The sequence below is a fragment of the Pseudophryne corroboree genome, chromosome 3, assembly GCF_028390025.1.
Source record: "Pseudophryne corroboree isolate aPseCor3 chromosome 3, aPseCor3.hap2, whole genome shotgun sequence".
Classification (NCBI taxonomy): Eukaryota; Metazoa; Chordata; class Amphibia; order Anura; family Myobatrachidae; genus Pseudophryne; species Pseudophryne corroboree.
This window is the reverse complement of record NC_086446.1, coordinates 42,219,070-42,237,483: the sequence shown is the minus strand read 5'-3', so window position 1 is coordinate 42,237,483 and position 18,414 is coordinate 42,219,070. Positions and strand designations below refer to the sequence as shown.

At 45.3% G+C, this 18,414-nt stretch overlaps 1 protein-coding gene across 1 annotated transcript in view; it reads left to right on the top strand.

Annotated features, from left to right (window-relative positions):
* LOC135057131 (zinc finger protein 84-like) overlaps positions 1–18,414 on the top strand; it is a 238,068-nt gene that overhangs the window by 77,120 nt on the left and 142,534 nt on the right. The window contains exons 2-3 of the mRNA XM_063963027.1: positions 3,592–3,737; positions 3,856–3,953. Of these exons, the coding sequence (XP_063819097.1) occupies positions 3,653–3,737; positions 3,856–3,953 (183 nt within the window). The 5' untranslated portion in view covers positions 3,592–3,652. The remainder of the gene's footprint in view (positions 1–3,591; positions 3,738–3,855; positions 3,954–18,414) is intronic.

Genomic DNA, 18,414 nt, shown 5'->3' with positions numbered 1-18,414 from the left:
TCAAGGGCTGAGCCACTGAGAAGAGAGATAATGTAGGCAATTTTTGTACGGTCACTAGGAAAACTGCCGGGTTGTAGCTCAAACTGAATCTCACACTGGTTGAGAAATCCCCTGCAGAATCTTGGGGATCTGTCAAATTTTGCTGGCGTTGGAAGATGAAGACGTGGAGCAGAAATGGGTAAGGTGGGTGGGGTTATAGCTGGAGTCACTGTGGTTGACGCACCGGACGCGTCTGATCCACGGAGAGTTGTCTGAATCCCATCCAGCCGAGTAGAGAGATCCTGGAGACAGCGGATGATGTGGCCCTGTGCAGCCTCCTGATGTTCAAGTCGGGCTGCCAGTTCTTGCATCGGCCTGGCCGCTTGATCCTGGTCTCCGGCTGGATTCATTAGGTCAGTGCTTACTGTCACAACTCTCAACTGAGGGCCTGAGCTGACGGGAGGCAGCCTCAGTTGTAGGGGCTGAGATGTACCGGAACCTGGGAGGTTGTATCAGACCCCTGGACATGTAAGTAACATGAAGAATAACCGCCCGAAGGCGTGACCACGACAACTTGAATAAAAGTCAACGATGTTTATTTATGACAAACTCCATGCATCACAGTAGCAGTAAAGAGAGACATAAAATCAGTAGAGAAATAATACAGTTCCTGGGTACTACAGGGTGGCAGGGGCCACAGAGCTCTGGTAGTATGAGACAGTTCTTATTATCTGCAAGCTAGGCAATTATGCAGATTATCAATACTGAGAACAGATTGGTGGAAATGATCAGCTGACAGAATCCAAGATGGCTGCGCCCATGCAGACACTTGGAGGGAAGTTTGGTTTGTAATCCATGTGGTAATGAAAACAGTAATGGCGGCGCCGGCCACCGGAGACAGGAGACGCCAGGCTGACAGGTGCACATCCAACCACGCGGACACAGCGGAGGCCGCGGCTGACGTAATCGCCATTCAGACACTCTGCATGCAGAAGCTCAGGGACGGCGGCGGAGGCCGCGGGAGACGCCATGCCAGATGTAATATGGCGTTTACTGTGACAGTGTCTCAGAGTGACAGGAGAGGATACAGGAATGTAAACATCAGGATAACAGATGGGATCCGGTCCTGGAGCGCTGAGCCAGCCTTAGGAGACATCTGATGGGTAAGAAATGGCGTCCAGATACCCGGATCGTGACAGGTAACAAGTCGTGGGGAGTTCCTCAGATAGACCTGATGGCCTCCCGCCTCAAAAAAAGCTTTGGAGGTACTGTTCCAGGTCGAGAGACCCACAAGCAGTGGCGGTGGATGCCTTGGTAACTCGTGTATGTGTTCCCTCCACTTCCACTTATTCCAAATGTTCTCAAACTAATAAAGAGAACAAGAGTTTAGGCAATCCTCATTGCTCTGAACTGGCGAAGACGGGCTTGGTACGTGGATCTCCTGGAATTACTGCTGGAGGATCCGAGGCCTCTTCCTCTTTGCGAGGACCTTCTCCTACAGGGGCCGTTCGCCTATCGAGACTTAACACGGCTACGTTTGATGGCATGGAGGTTGAACGCCTGATTTTAGCTCGGAAGGGTATTCCGAAGAAGGTCATCCCTACCCTGATCCAGGCTAGGAAGGGAGTAACGTCTAAACATTACCATTGGATTTTGAAGAAGTATGTGTCTTGGTGTGAATCCAAGAAGTTTCCTATGGTGGAGTTTCAACGGGACGGTTTCACCTCTTTCTGCAAGCGGGTGTGGATGTAGGCCTACGCTTGGGCTCCATTAAGGTCCAGATTTCGGTCTTATCCATTTTCTTCCAGAAACAATTGGGTGCTCTCCCTGAGGTTCAGACTTTCTTGAAAGGGGTTCTGCACATCCAGCCACCCTTTGTGCCTCCTACGGCATCTGGGATCTTAATGTGGTGTCGCAGTTCTTACAGTTGGATTGGTATTTGCCTTTGCAGTAGGTGGAAGTCAAGTTTCTTACTTGGAAGGTGGTCACACTGTCGGCTCTAGCATCTGCTAGACGTGTGTCGGAATTGGGGGCTTTGTCCTGCAAGAGCCCCTACTTGATTTTTCATGATGATAGAGCTGAGCTCAGAACGCGTCAGCAGTTTCTTAAGGTTGTATCAATTTTTCATATCAACCAACCTATTGTGGTGCCAGTGGCTACTGACTCCTCAATTTCCTCCAAGTCCTTGGATGTTGTGAGGGCTTTGAAGATTTATGTGAAGAGGACTTCTCGTCACAGGAAATCGGACTCTCTCTTTGATCCCAACAAAGTTGGGTGTCCTGCTTCTAAGCAGACGATTTCTCGCTGGATCAGGTTCACTATCCAGCATGCTATTTCTACGGCAGGCTTGCCATGTCCAAAATCTGTCAAGGCCCACTCTACTCATAAGGTGGGTTCCTCCTGGGCGGCTGCCCGGGGTGTCTCGGCTTACAGCTTGGCCGAGCAGCTATTTGGTCAGGGTCGAACATGTTTGCTAAGTTCTACAAGTTTGATACTTTGGCCTCTGAGGACCTCATGTTAGTCAGTCTGTTCTGCAGGAGTCTCAGCACTCTCCCTCCCATACTTGGAGCTTTGGTACATCCCCTTGGTACTAAAATGGACCCCAACATCCTCTAGGATGTAAGAGAAAATAGGATTTTAATTACCTACCGGTAAATCATTTTCTCGTAGTCCGTAGAGGATGCTGGGCGCCCGCCCAGTGCTTCGAAAATGCACAGCAGCGATCAGATCTGCATTGGGCCCAATGTGTCTGGCCTCTTTACTCGTTAAGTAGGACCTTCTTGGGCAGCCTACCATGGCGCCTCAGCTGATCAAATTTGTAAGGCAGCTACATGGTCATCCATTAAAACATCCATTAACACATTCATTAGACATTATGCCTTTGACACATTTGCCTCTCAGGATGCTGCATTTGAGGCGAAGGATTCTCCTTTGCAATCAGGAGAATTCCCTCCACTAGTAGCTACTTTGGGACGTCCCAAGGTAGATCCTGTGGATCACTGTGGACCCTGATAGAGAAAGCAGAGGTTATGGTAGACTTACCTAGACAACCCTCTTTCTCTGAAGTCCACAGAGAATCCCACCCAGAGGCACCTGATTTGAAAATCTGTTAGCTTACTAACCTCTTCCTGTCCTTTGGTATAGAAGTGTGTGTATGTTCTTCTCACCTGAATAGGTCTTCTCTTGAACTGCTCCTGCCTTGAGCTTTGGAATAAACTGAATTGCCTGAACCGGGAGGCAGGGATATAGGGGGCTGGCCCATTGCATCCTGGGAGTCTGAAAAGCTTAACTGTTTGGTGCCCGTTCCGCTGTCGCTACTATATATCCCAAGGTAGTACCTGTGGACTTCAGAGAAAGGGTGATATAGGTAAGTCTACCATAACCTCTGCGTTTGTTATTTTATGGGCTGTTTTGTGAGGAGTTCTATTATTTTAATATTTTTTAATAAAAGCTTGTGTTTTATATATGAGAAGTGACCGGCGCCCATTCAGCTGCAGATTTCTGCTCTTTGTGTATACACTGTGGTAGTAGGTAGCGTCTCCTTAAATTCACATTGACTAACATAACACTAAGAATGTCAGGATAACCTGTGACGATGTTCTTTTTCTATAGTGTGTATCATTGGGTGTGTCAGGTGCCTATAAGGTGTCAGGATGTCACTGTCCATCTCTCCATGCAGGAGGGGGAATATATAGAGGAACACAGGGGTCTGTACAAGGACGTGATGATGGAGAATCACCGGCCCCTCACATCACTGGGTAAGAGGAGACTGTCATGTATTGTACAGGGGAGAGCAGGTATGGGGGGCCCTATATACACACATCATCTGATAATCACATATATACACTGTACTCAGTCACTGTGTGTCTCCTACAGATGGGCCCAGTAACAGAGCTACCCCAGAGAGATGTCCCCATCCTCTGTATTCCCAGGACTGTACAAAGGAGAATCACAGGATCCCACAGGAGGATAAGGTAGGTGGGATTTAGGGTCTCACCAATAAACCAAAGTGACTATCTGTGACCGGACACCTGCGACAGCACTCACCACCTCGCGTCCCAATGTCACAGAATGGAGTCCAGGTCACACGGGACCTGTCCATTTATGGGATTCCCGCTTACCGCCAGTAACCGCGTGTTACTGACTCCACCCACTGCGCAGTGGGCGGGTACTATGCTGCCACCACCAGACTTCTTCCTGTGGCGTCTGTGATATCGTTGCTGTCTAGGTAGCCTGTGGATCCCTTCAAGTATCATGTCACCTCTGGATATCAGGTCATAATGTATTGCTGAGAGAACTCAATAAGACACACAGCCGTATGTCTCATAAGTAATCTGTTTACTGTGTTGTCTTCAGAGCATATATAAGGCACATTGTACATATTAGTCATGGTGGTCAGCTCACATTACTGTGGTGGGGACACACTCAATATAACATATGTTCTTTCCATCTTTGGTAATCAGCAAATGTGCAGTGTACAGTTCATTTTACAGCATTGGTTACATCATACACTTTCTATAGATGTTTCTCCCTACCAACAGAGTATATTCTTAACTCTGTACTTATACTGCTGTCTCCAGCTGTCCCTTACTTCATATAGATAAATATAGTACAGATAAGTTTGCTGACTGTCTCTAAGCTCAATACAGTTCATTCAATCTGCTTCATATAGTGAGGCTTGTAACATATTCAGCCCTTACTTGGAACTCACTTCTTTATTTAACACAAAAACCTCCTATATGTGTATTTATCCATTTGATTATTATAACACAATATAGTAATAAAACATTAAGCTAACATTTCCCTCCTTTTTATAATAAATCAAAGATTACAGGTTTATCTAGCACATTCCTAACAAGTCTATGCAATAACAGTCTACTCTAATGATACTGATGGCTACCTATCTCCCTACAGGTAGGAAGCTACACCCTATTTGTCCCAAAATTGGTGTCTTTGTCTTGGCTTTGGTTGGTAGACCTTTGATTCATATCCATTAGGGCAGACTGTTGTTGGACCTGCTTCGCTAGATGCTTCTGTATTGACCTATATTTGGAGGTGTCCAAAGCATCCTTTACTCGTTTCTGGCAAACTGAAAAACAACAAAGCAGCATCTTAAAACACAAATATAATAAAATTGCAATTCCAACTGCTTTTAACAAATACATTAGGATTCCTACAATCCATCCTTTAATTCCACTGAACCATGAAACTGGATTCAGCCATGACAGCCAACCCCATTCACCCTCTAGAGTGTCAGGGATGTTATGTTTGTTGCCATAAGTCAGCTTTGCATCTTCTATCTCTTGTACATGTTTTTCCACTATTTCTTGAGCATTATCTGTTTCATTGGTAATAAATGTACAACACAACTTTCCTGTCTGTGTATACAAGGTCATGCAATAACCTCCTGTCTGAGCTGTTAAATAATCCAACAAAAGCCTGTGTTGTAACTGTTCTTTCTCTATCGTCCTAGTGGATGCTGGGGTTCCTGAAAGGACCATGGGGAATAGCGGCTCCGCAGGAGACAGGGCACAAAAGTTAAGCTTTAGGATCAGGTGGTGTGCACTGGCTCCTCCCCCTATGACCCTCCTCCAAGCCCCAGTTAGGTTTTTGTGCCCGGCCGAGAAGGGTGCAATCTAGGTGGCTCTCCTAAAGAGCTGCTTAGAAAAGTTTAGTTTTAGGTTTTTTATTTTACAGTGAGTCCTGCTGGCAACAGGATCACTGCATCGAGGGACTTAGGGGAGAAGAAGTGAACTCACCTGCGTGCAGGATGGATTGGCTTCTTAGGCTACTGGACATTAGCTCCAGAGGGACGATCACAGGTACAGCCTGGATGGGTCACCGGAGCCGCGCCGCCGGCCCCCTTGCAGATGCCGAAAAGAGAAGAGGTCCAGAAATCGGCGGCAGAAGACTCTTTAGTCTTCTTAAGGTAGCGCACAGCACTGCAGCTGTGCGCCATTGCTCTCAGCACACTTCACACGGCAGTCACTGAGGGTGCAGGGCGCTGGGGGGGGGCGCCCTGGGCAGCAATGGAAACCTGTTATTTGGCAAAAAATGCCTCACATATAGCCTTCGGGGGCTATATGGAGATATTTAACCCCTGCCAGAATCCGTTGAAGAGCGGGAGACGAGCCCGCCGAAATAGGGGGCGGGGCCTATCTCCTCAGCACACAGCGCCATTTTCCCTCACAGAAAGGCTGGAGGGAAGGCTCCCAGGCTCTCCCCTGCACTGCACTACAGAAACAGGGTTAAAACAGAGAGGGGGGGCACTAATTTGGCGTTAGAAATATATATAAAGATGCTATAAGGGAAAACACTTATATAAGGTTGTCCCTATATAATTATAGCGTTTTTGGTGTGTGCTGGCAAACTCTCCCTCTGTCTCTCCAAAGGACTAGTGGGTCCTGTCCTCTATCAGAGCATTCCCTGTGTGTGTGCTGGTGTGTCGGTACGTGTGTGTCGACATGTATGAGGACGATGTTGGTGAGGAGGCGGAGCAATTGCCTGTAATGGTGATGTCACTCTCTAGGGAGTCGACACCGGAATGGATGGCTTATTTAGGGAATTACGTGATAATGTCAACACGCTGCAAGGTCGGTTGACGACATGAGACGGCCGACAAACAATTAGTACCGGTCCAGGCGTCTCAAAAACACCGTCAGGGGTTTAAAACGACCGTTTAAGGCCTTAGTCGGTCGACACGGACACTGAATCCAGTGTCGACGGTGAATAAACAAACGTATTCCTCATTAGGGCCACACGTTAAGGGCAATGAAGGAGGTGTTACATATTTCTGATACTACAAGTACCACAAAGATGGGTATTATGTGGGAGTGAAAAAACTACTGTAGTTTTTCCTGAATCAGATAAAATAAAATGAAGTGTGTGATGAGGCGTGGGTTTACCCCGATATCAAATATTGGCGTTATACCTTTTCCCGCCAGAAGTTAGGGCGCGTTGGGAAACACCCCTTAGGGTGGATAAGGCGCTCACACGCTTATCATGTGGCGTTACCGTCTCCAGATACGGCCGCCCTCAAGGAGCCAGCTGATATGAAGCTGGAGTAATATCCTAAAAAGTATATACACACATACGGTGGTTATACTGCGACCAGCGATCGCCTCAGCCTGGAAATGCAGTGCTGGGTTGGCTTGGTCGGATTCCCTGACTGAAAATATTTTAGTGATATAGAGCATTTAATAGGATGCAGTCTATATATATATATATATATATATATATATATGCGAGATGCACAGAGAGATATTTGCACTCTGGCATCAAGATAAGTGCGTTGTCCATATCTGCCAGAAGATGTTATGGACACGACAGTGGTCAGGTGATGCAGATCCCATACGGCACATGAAAGTATGGTCGTATAAAGGAGAGGAGGTACTTGGGGTCGGTCCATCGGACCTGGGGGCCACGGCAACAGCTGGGAAATCCAACCTTTTTACCCCAAGTCACATCTCAGCAGAAAAAGACACTGTCTTTTCAGCCTCAATCCTTCCGTTCCCATAAGGGCATGCGGGCAAAAGGCCAGTCATATCTGCCCAGACATAGAGGAAAGGGAAGTAGACTGCAGAAGGCAGCCCCTTTCCAGGAACAGAAGCCCTCCACCGAGTCTGCCAAGTCCTCAGCAGGACGCTGGGGCCGTGCAAGCTGACTCAGGTGAGGTGGGGGGTCGTCTCAAGAGTCTCAGCGTGCAGTGGGATCACTCGCAAGTTGACCCCTAGATCGTACAAAGTATTATCCCAGGGGTACAGTTTGGAGATTCGAGACATCTTTTCCTCGCAGGTTCCTGAAGTCTGCTTTACCAAAGGCTCCCTCCGACAGGGAGGCAGTATTGAAAAAAATTAACAAGCTGTATTTCCAGCAGGTGATAATCAAAGTACCCCTCCTACAGTCAAGGAAAAGGGTATTAGTCTTCCACACTATATTGTGTTACTGAAGCCAGACGGCTTGGTGAGACATATTCTAAATCTGAAATCTTTGAACACTTACATACAAAGGTTCAAATCAAGATGGAGTCACTCAGAACAGTGATAGCGAACCGGAAAAAAGGGGACTATATGGTGTCCCTGGACATCAAGGATTACCTCCATGTCCAAATTTGCCCTTCTCAACAAGGGTACCTATGGTTCGTGGTACAGAACTGTCAATATCAGTTTCTGACGCTGCCGTTGAATTATCCACGGCACCCCGGGCCTTTACCAAGGTAATGGCCGAAAAGATGATTATCTTCAAAGAAAAGGGCATCTTAATTATCCCTTACTTGGACGATATCCTGAAAAGGGAAAGGTCCAGAGAACAGTTGGAGGTCGGAATAGCACTATCTAAAGTAGTTCTACGACAGCACGAGTGGATTCTAAATATTCCAAAAGTCGCAGCGTTTTTCCGACGATACGTCTGCTGTTCCTAGGAATGATTCTGGGCATAGTCCAGAAAAAGGTGTTTCTCCTGGAGGAGAAAGCCAGGGAGCTATCCGAACTAGTTTGAAACCTCCTAAAACCAGGCCAAGTATCAGTGCATCAATGCACAGGAGTCCTGGGAAAAATGGTGGCTTCTTACGAAGCAATTCCATTCGGCAGATCTCACGCAAAAAATTTTCAGGGGGATTTGCTGGACGAATGGTCCGGATCGCATCTTCAGATGCATCAGCAGATAATCCTGTCTCCAAGGACAAGGGTGTCTCTTCTGTGGGGGCTGCAGAGTGCTCATCTTCTAGAGGACAGCACATTCAGCATTCAGGACTGTGTTCTGGTGACCACGGATGCCAGCCTGAGAGGCTGGGAAGCAGTCACACAGGGAAGAAATTTCCAAGGAGTGTGGTCAAGTCTGGAGACTTTTCTCCACATGAATATACTGGAGCTAAGAGAAATTTACAATACTCTGAGCCTAGGAAGACCTCTGCTTCAAAGTCAGTCGGTGCTGATCTGGTCGGACATCATCATGGCAGTCGCCCACGTAAACAGACGGGGCGGCACAAGAAGCAGGAGGGCAATGACAGCAATAACTTTTCGCTGAGCGAAAAATCATGTGATAACACTGTCAGCAGTGTTCATTCCGGGAGTGGAAAACTGAATTTCCTCAGCAGGAATGAATTCCACTCGGAAAAGTGGGAACTTCATCTGGAAGTTTCCACATGATTGTAAACCGTTGGGAAAGACCAAAGGTGGTCATAAGATGGCGTCCCACCTGAAGCACCAGGTCAAGAGACCCTCAGGCAATAGCTGGGTCGCTCTGGTAACACCGTGGGTGTACCAGTTGGGTATGTGTTCCCTCCTCTGCCTCTCATACCCAGGGTATTGAGAATTATAGGAAGGAGAGGAGTAAGAATTATACTCGTGGCTCCGGTTTGGCCAAGAAGGACTTGGTAACCGGAACTTCAAGAGATAAAAAGGGTCTTGATTCAGCAAGAATCATGTCTGTTCCAAGACTTACCGCAGCTGCGTTGACGCAGGGGCGGGTGAACGCCGGATCCTAAGGGAAAAAGGCATTCCGGAAGAGGTCATCCCTACCCTGGTCAGAGCCAGGAAGGAGGTGACCGCACAACATTATCACAGTTTAGGTGAAAATATGTTCCATGGTGTGAGGCCAGGAAGGCTTCACGGAAGAATTTCAACTAGGTTAATTCCTATATTTCCTGCAAACAGGAGTGTCTATGGGCCTCAAATTGGGGTCCATTAAGGTTCAAATTTCGGCCTGTCGATTTTCTTCCAGAAAGAATTGGCTTCAGTTCCTGAAGTCCAGAAGTTTGTCAAGGGAGTACTGCATATACAACCCCTTTTGATGTCTCCAGTGGCACTGGGGGATCTCAACGTAGTTTTGGGGATTCCAAAAATCACATTGGTTTAAACCACTCAAATCTGTGGATTTGATATATCTCACATGGAAAGTGAACATGCGGTTGGTCCTGGCCTCGGCCAGGCGAGTGTCAAAATTGGCGGTTTTGTCTCACAAAGCCATATCTGATTGTCCATTCGGACAGAGCAAAGCTGCGGACTCGTCCCCAGTTTATCCCTAAGGTGGTGTCAGCGTTTCACCTGAACCAGCTTATTGTGGTACCTGCGGCTACTAGGGACTTGGAGGACTCCAAGTTGCTGGATGTTGTCAGGGCCCTGAAAATATAGTTTTCCAGGTCGGCTGGAGTCAGGAAATCTGACTTGCTGTTTTATCCTGTATGCACCCAACAAGCTGGGTGCCCCTGCTTCTAAGCAGACTATTGCTCGTTGGATTTGTAGTACAATTCAGCTTGCACATTCTGTGGCAGGCTTGCCACAGCCAAAAATCTGTAAATGCCCATTCCACAAGGAAGGTGGGCTCATCTTGGGCGGTTGCCCGAGGGGTCCCGGCTTTACAACTTTGCCGAGCGGCTACGTGGTTGGGGGAGAACACGTTTGTAAAATCCTACAAATTTGATACCCTGGCTAAGGAGGACCTGGAGTTCTCTCATTCGGTGCTGCAGAGTCATCCGCACTCTCCCGCCCGTTTGGGAGCTTTGGTATAATCCCCATGGTCCTTTCAGGAACCCCAGCATCCACTAGGACGATAGAGAAAATAAGAATTTACTTACCGATAATTCTATTTCTCGGAGTCCGTAGTGGATGCTGGGAGCCCATCCCAAGTGCGGATTATCTGCAATACTTGTACATAGTTATTGTTAACTAAATCGGGTTATTGTTGTAGTGAGCCATCTTTCAGAGGCTCCTCTGTTCTCATACTGTTAACTGGGTTCAGATCACAGGTTGTACAGTGTGATTGGTGTGGCTGGTATGAGTCTTACCCGGGATTCAAAATCCTTCCTTATTGTGTGCTCGTCCGGGCACAGTATCCTGACTGAGGCTTGGAGGAGGGTCATAGGGGGAGGAGCCAGTGCACACCACCTGATCCTAAAGCTTAACTTTTGTGCCCTGTCTCCTGCGGAGCCGCTATTCCCCATGGTCCTTTCAGGAACCCCAGCATCCACTACGGACTCCGAGAAATAGAATTATCGGTAAGTAAATTCTTATTTTTTTTATTTCTTGAATTTCTTTACCTACATATCTGAAGGTACTATCATAAATTTCAGTAATGTCATCCAAGAGTCCTGCAGGAGATTCAACTCTATAATATGAGTTTGACCCAAAGAGATCCAAAAATCCCATTCTCTCATGCCAGGGTGCATAGATTAGTTTCTTTGCATTTCTCCCTGCTTGCTTTACCTCTCCTACCTCTGTGCATAGGGCTATACTTGTTCACTTGCCCTTTTTGGTTTTTAATCATTTCTTTCAGCTCCTCATGATCTATTGCTCTTGCTAATGGTACTATGCATCCTAAGGTGCAATTCCCATAATCACCATAGTTGAGCCACTTATAGGCATATTTTCCACATAGAAAATACAGATCTCTTGGAAGCTAAGGGGCTATATAGTCCCACATTCTTTTTATGTTCTCTAGTCCTACTCTGGTATCTCCATGTACCATTAACTGAGAAGGGGTGCTTCCCGTCTCATTCATCCAGTTAGGGAAATCTGGTCCTGGCCATACTCCAATGTTGATCATTGATCTCCCTTCAAGTGGTGTCCCTCTATAGGTTGTTAGGGTTATGGGGTATGGAGCTTCTCCTGGCTTTGTCTCCCCCTTTACACCACCTACTCTGAATGGGGCTATAGTACAAGGGTAAAATGTTCCTAAGTAGACATTTGATGGATACTGTTGAACCTGTCTGTGGTCAACCGCACTTTCCCTTTCTTCAAATTCAATGCAAAAGAATACCTCTGGGGTAACTAGATGTGCTAGCAACTTAGGTGGTTTCTGGTTAAAATATCTATCTGATCTTGCCTTAAATAATACTTCATCAGTGTAGTCTTCTTGAAATTCCTCCCATTCCTCAAATGTGATGGGAAGGAATGTCCACTCTCCCCCTCCTGCTGAAGTGGGACCATGAGAGCAGACCCAACAATTTGTTGTATCAAGGGCATTCCCTACTAACTGTAGCAACATGTTTTGGTCTGATCCACTAGGGGCCTTACACCATTCTGTACATGACTCCTCTGGTGGATGTCCACAGTGCTCACAAATACATTTTGGGGTGAGTGACAGATTTCTGCATTCATGGATAGGGTTTTTTACTTCCCTTTCCTGGCGTGTGACGTTCACTTCACTGCCTCCTCCTTTCTCCAAAATGTCATGTAACTCTCTTTTGTGTTGCCTTATTTCATCACTTATGTTTTTCTTGTATGTGTGGTTTTGACCTGTCAGTTTCTTGTTACACATACAATCTTTTTCCCCAACTACAACGTATATGGCAAGAATAGTGCCTACTGTTACCAGTGGGACACCCAATATTATTCCCCAAAGTGCTTTATCTGGCCTGGGGCCTAGTAATTTGTACATTTTTTTTGTTTCTTCTTATCCAAACTTAACTTTCAAAAGTTTGCAGTGTGATGCATGCACCCAAGCCTCTCTGTCCTTCAATTTCACAGATGTTGGTGTAGTTAGTAACACCTGGAATGGGCCATCATATCTGGGCTCCAGAGATTTCCTCACGTGTCTCTTCAGGTACACCCAATCTCCTGGCTGGAGATGATGTGGATTCTGATCTGCAGTAGAATCTGGAAGGGAATCATGTGCTACAACATGAAGATGGGTTAGTCTCTCAGTTAGACTTTTCACATAAGCAGTTAAATCACCATGTTTATGCTGCAATTCCTGTGGATAATAACATCCTATCTTAGGTATACTACCAAACAAGATTTTATATGGTGAATAACCTGACTTTTTGTTAGGTGCAGTTCTAAGACTAAATAGTGCCAAAGGCAAACAGTCAACCCATCCCTTCCCTGTGTCTTGCATAGCCTTCATGAGCTTTGCCTTGATGCTATAGTTCGTTCTCTCCACTAATCCACTTGCCTGTGGACGGTAGGCCGTGTGGAAGGCCTGTCGTATGCCCATGTCCTCCATGATATGAGTCATGACTGCTCCTGTGAAGTGACTTCCTCTATCTGATTCAATCACTTCTGGTACTCCGTACCTGCATACTATTTCAGTCAATATTTTCTTTGCTGTATTCTTTGCTGTGGCTTTAGCTACTGGGAAGGCCTCTACCCATTTGGAGAAGGTATCGACACAAACCAGTACAAACTGGAACGGGCCTTGAGTTGGCATCTGAATATAGTCTATCTGTAGTCTCTGAAATGGCATATTGGCTTTTGGAATGGCTCCTGCTGGAGTCTTGGTTCTACTTCCTGGATTTGAAATTCCACATATCCAACATGCTTGTGTGTGCTTTTCTGCTGCACCTTGGAATCCTAGGGCTATCCATTTTTGGTTGACTTGTCTCGTCATTTGATCTTTTCCTGCATGGGTAATTCCATGGCTTACTTGGCACATAGCTGAATATAGCACTCTTGGCAAACATGTCTTATCTTCTGTTTTCCAGAGTCCTGTATCTTGGTCTTGTATGGCTCCCTTCTTTTGCCATGTGGCTTTTTCTAAGGGACCTGCTTGATTCTGGAAAATGATGAGTTGCTGTAGATCAGCCATGTGTGCTGGGTTCTGAGTTTCATCTTCAGCTAGCATTATTTGTACTTCTGATTTGTCAGAGCTTTTGGCTGCTCTCTTTGCTTCGGCATCCGCCAAGTTATTTCCTCTTGTTTCTTTAGTTTGGTTCTTGGTGTGTGCTTGGATTTTTATGATGGCTACTTTGGTTGGCTTGTCCAGAGCTTCAAATAGTTTCTTTATCAGATCTGCATGCTGTATCTGTTTTCCTGTAACTTTCTTGAAGTCTCTGCTTTTCCAAATCTGGCCATAATCTTGCATAATTCCCCAAGCATATCTGGAGTCTGTGTATATATTAGCTGTTGTGTTTTCTGCATACTCCAGAGCTTTAGTGAGAGCTATTTGCTCTGCAGCTTGTGCTGATAACTGTGCTGGTAAACTTCCTGATTCAATGATATCAGTCTCTGTTGTAACAGCATACCCTGTATATGGGGTTCCATTATCATAGTATCTTGATCCATCCACATAGAGGTTGTGCTGGGCATCAGGAAGGGCTGTGTCTGTGACATGAGGTAACAGTTGAGTCTCTTGTTCCATCAGAGCCATGCAGTCATGGGAAAAATTTGTATTGTGTATATTTTTATCACTTTCTGTATTCCCATAGTTCATGTGGTCCACATCATCCTGGTTATTCTGGGTACCATTGCTAGAGATATTATATGTCTCTCTTCTCCCTCCTTTTGAATCTAGGGATTCACACTCTGCTGCTTCTTCCTGCAATAGGGCTGGTAGTAGAGTTGCTGGGTTGAGGGTGGTACATCTTTTAATGGTGACATTTGTGGCACTTAGTAGAGCTACTTCATACTTGGTGAGTCTTGCAGCTGATAAGTGCTTGGTTCTGGCTTGCTGTAGTATTTCAGTCACCGCATGTGGTACCTGAATGATCAGTTCATGATTAAGCACAATGTCTATGCATTTCTGTTTGAGGACTGCTGTTGCTGCAACTGCTCTGATGCAGGTGGGTGCTCCTTGGATAATGTTGTCCAGTTTGCTTGAAAGATAAGCCACTGGGCATTGCTTGCTTCCATGCGTCTGTGTAATGACTCCAAGTGCATGACCTCTTTCCTCATGGCAATAAAGAGTAAATGGCTTGGTGTAGTCTGGCAGACCCAAAGCCGGTGGAGATGCTATGGCAGCCTTAAGGTTCTGAACTGCTTCTTCAACTTGTTCTGTGGTGTAGATTGGAGCATCTTTCTTTGTGCTGTCATACAAAACTGGCATGTAGATAGAAGCATGTGGTATCCATTCTCTGCAGTACCCAACAAGACCTAGGAATGATCTGGTCTGTTTAATAGTCTTTGGTACTTTGGTTTGTAGAATAAGCCGTTTCCTTTCTTCTGTAAGGTGTCTGGCTCCTTGTGAGATACAGTGACCAAGGAAGATGACCTTCTTCTGGCATAGTTGAAGCTTTGCTTTGGAAGCTCTGCAGTTTTGTTCTTCCAAAAATTTTAACAGTGATACAGTCTCTTGTTTACATTGGTCTTCTGTGCTTGTGGATAGCAGTAGATCATCTACATACTGTATGAGCTGGGTGTTTTCTGGAAACACTGGTCTCCAAGCTTGTAAGATGAGTGACATTGCTTCGGTGTAGTCTGATGGACTGGTTGCTCCTCCTTGTGGAAGTCTGGTCCAACAGTACTGTCTTCCATCATGGGTGAAGGCTAGCATTGCCTGTGATTCTTCAGTGATCGGTACGGAAAAATATGCGTTGGCCAAATCAATTACCGTAAACCAGGCCCCTGAAGGTGGGATCTGGTTCAGCAAGGTATGAGGATTTGGCACAATAGGAGAATTGATCACCAGTCTCTTGTTGACTTCTCTTAGATCATGAACAAGTCTATATTGTACTTCTTGTGCTTCATTTTGACCTTGACCTTGACCAACTTTCTTTTTTACAGGAAACAATGGAGTATTCCATGGGGATCTACACTGGACAATGATCCCATTTTCTTGAAAGGCTTGGATTTGCTTTGTAATAGCTTCAGTTTGTACTGGGGTGAGAGGATACTGCCTGATTGAGACAGGTATGGTTCCAGGCTTGAGCTGTAGGTGGACAGGTTGAACTCGTAGTAGTCCAGTATCCATCTTTCCTTTTGACCATAGTCTGTCTGGAACTTGAGAAGTAACCCATTCTGGGAGGGTTAGTTCTGAGCTGGACTTGGCAGTTTCTTGCAGTAGGTAAACTTCAATTGCTGCTTCAATGTTAGGCTTCATGATAGCTGGAATATTGCTGGTGTACTTGATTCCTTGTGGAGTATACTGAATAGTAGCTTGCATGACGTTAAGGATATCAGCTCCCAACAAATTCACTGGGCATGTAGGTGAAGTCAGAAATTCAATGGGTACAGGTGTAAGTTCATCATTTATAAGGAGAGAAGTTGGCTTACTTCTTTGAAGAGGGAGGGGCTGTCCTCCCAGTCCTGTCCCATTAACATAGTGATTGGTTAAAAGTTCTTTTGGGACATCAGTTTTCTTAAGTACAGTGACTGCTGTTCCAGTGTCCAAAAGGCATTCCAGGGTGTTTCTTGTAGGTAGAGTAAGCATAACAGTAACTTTATTGGGGTCAGTGTAGGTGTTGCTTGAGCAGGTGTATCCCGGAGCAGGAATCTGTCATTCCCGTTCTACCGTGAAAGCTGGAACACCATCCTTAGACTTCAGCCACGCAAGGTATTTTCTGCATTCCTTCTTTTGATGACCTGTAACCTTGCACCAAAAACATTTACCAGTCATGTCTTCACCTTGTACATCCCTTGTAGTGTAGGGTATGGAGTTATTAACACCTCTACTTTGGTTTTGGACCTTATGTGTCTTGGTGTTAGACTGGGCAGCCTGTACCACATGTATAGTAACAGCTGGTGCTTTGGATGTTTTTTTATTCTGTTTTCCCTGTTCATGATCCTCAATTCCTTCTAGGACTTCTACTAATGAGGTAATGTTCATCAAATTTGCTTCTGGTCTGACAGCATACAACTGCTGCCTGTATTCATGTCTAAGTCCATTAAGGAATGTAGGCTTTAACAGTCTGGCATTATTAGGCTCTGCAATGGGAAAACCTTCATTTTCTTGTTTGACAGACAGTCTGTCATAATATTCCCTTATGCTGAGGTTTTCTGTATCAGATCAGGCTCAGCTGGTGCAGTGTCTCTGATTTGCTGACATCTGACTTGTACTCTATACAACAGTTGTGAGCCTGAAGCCATAGTATAGCGGTTGGCTTCAAGGGGAGCATTCTCAATTTTCCCTCTATCACCATCTGCCTCCTGAGCAGCTATGGCAAGAAGCATATTATATTCACCTATTCCTATAGAACAGGGCTGGCCAAACCGGTCCTCGAGATCTACCAACAGTTCATGTTTTCCAGGCCTCCTGGAGACCTGTAGAATTGTCAGTTAGGAATGAATGCAGCACATCTTAATTAGTAATGACTACACCTGTGCACCAGCTAGGTGATCTGGAAAATGTGTACTGTTGGTAGATCTTGAGGACTGGTTTGGCCACCCCTGCTATAGAAGCTCTAAGGATCTGTTCTAAATCAACCCAACACGGTCTATACACAAGATACACTTGTTTAATCTTTTTTTCAAACTCTGCTGGGCTTTTTCTGATATTTGGTAACTCATTTACAATTCGCATAATGTCTGAGGGGAACCATGGTATGTACTGTTCCTGTTCCACATATTCTGCAATGTAACCATTATCACTAGGTAACAAATTAGTTGTATGTCTGGGATTAGCATGACTACTAACTCTAACAAGCATTACATTGTAATTTTTACGAGATATTCCTCTTGGATCTCTGTTAGGACTACTAGCAAAGTTCCACAACCTCCTAAATATCCCTGGAGTTTTTGGTTTAACATTTCCCCCGTCATTAACATTTTGTGATTCACATGGTCCTGAATTTGGCTCTACCCAGTTACCACAAAAGAAACATTTTTCACTTCCCTCCAGAACACATCTCCCACAATAAAGACACTTTCTTTCAGGGTAGTGGATAACATCCCTAAGAACCAGTGTACCTTCTGGATTTTTTTTTTTCATACCTTAAAGTATTTACATAACGTTTTTCAGGTGTCATTTGTTCTGCATATGTTGCTGAAGGAGTTAAAACTCCTGCTTTATCATGTGTCCTTGATTCTGCATGCATTGATATCAGTGAGGGATATAAGCTCCCTGTAACAGCTGGTGACTTTAGCTCTGTGTGCATTGATACTGCTGAGGGGGCTGACCCCCCTTCCACATTCCCATCATTATAAATAGCATTACATGTTATTGGAACATAGGGTGGTGGTATTACATTAGACATACAATCATCCTGTCTAATTCTTCTCTCATCTTCCAGTTCTTGTGAGACAATAAGCCATATATTTACAGTGTCCAAATAACCTTTCTTTTGTAACCAGTGACCATCTGTGGCCTGGAACCTTTTCCAAGCCTGAGTATCTAATATTCCTTTCTTTGGAAAATTAGCTCTTTTAAGGATAGCGTTAATACGCTTAATTCGTCTCCTTCCCTCTCGCTCTGCTACAATGTCTATAGGTAAGCGCTTTTTCATTCTACTCCCTTTCCCTCCCATTGGGGTAATTAAGCCCCCTGGGTGTGGCCGAATCCACCTGCGGTGAAGAGGGATATGTCCTTGAACGAGAAGTATCTGTATATCACTGGCTATAAGTTTTGTTTGGACACAAACCTTTCTTAGCCTATTTTTGTTTCTACTGAAAATTAACTTAACTTGTCTGGCTTTAACCTACCACATCTATAATGCATGTAATTTAAAACACCATATTCACCATTTACTAATGTCTGAGAACTTGCTGTGCACACTGCCAGTCTGCTACAATGATCATATGATCATCATAGTCAATCATTTAACTATAAAGAATTCATTTCTATGCA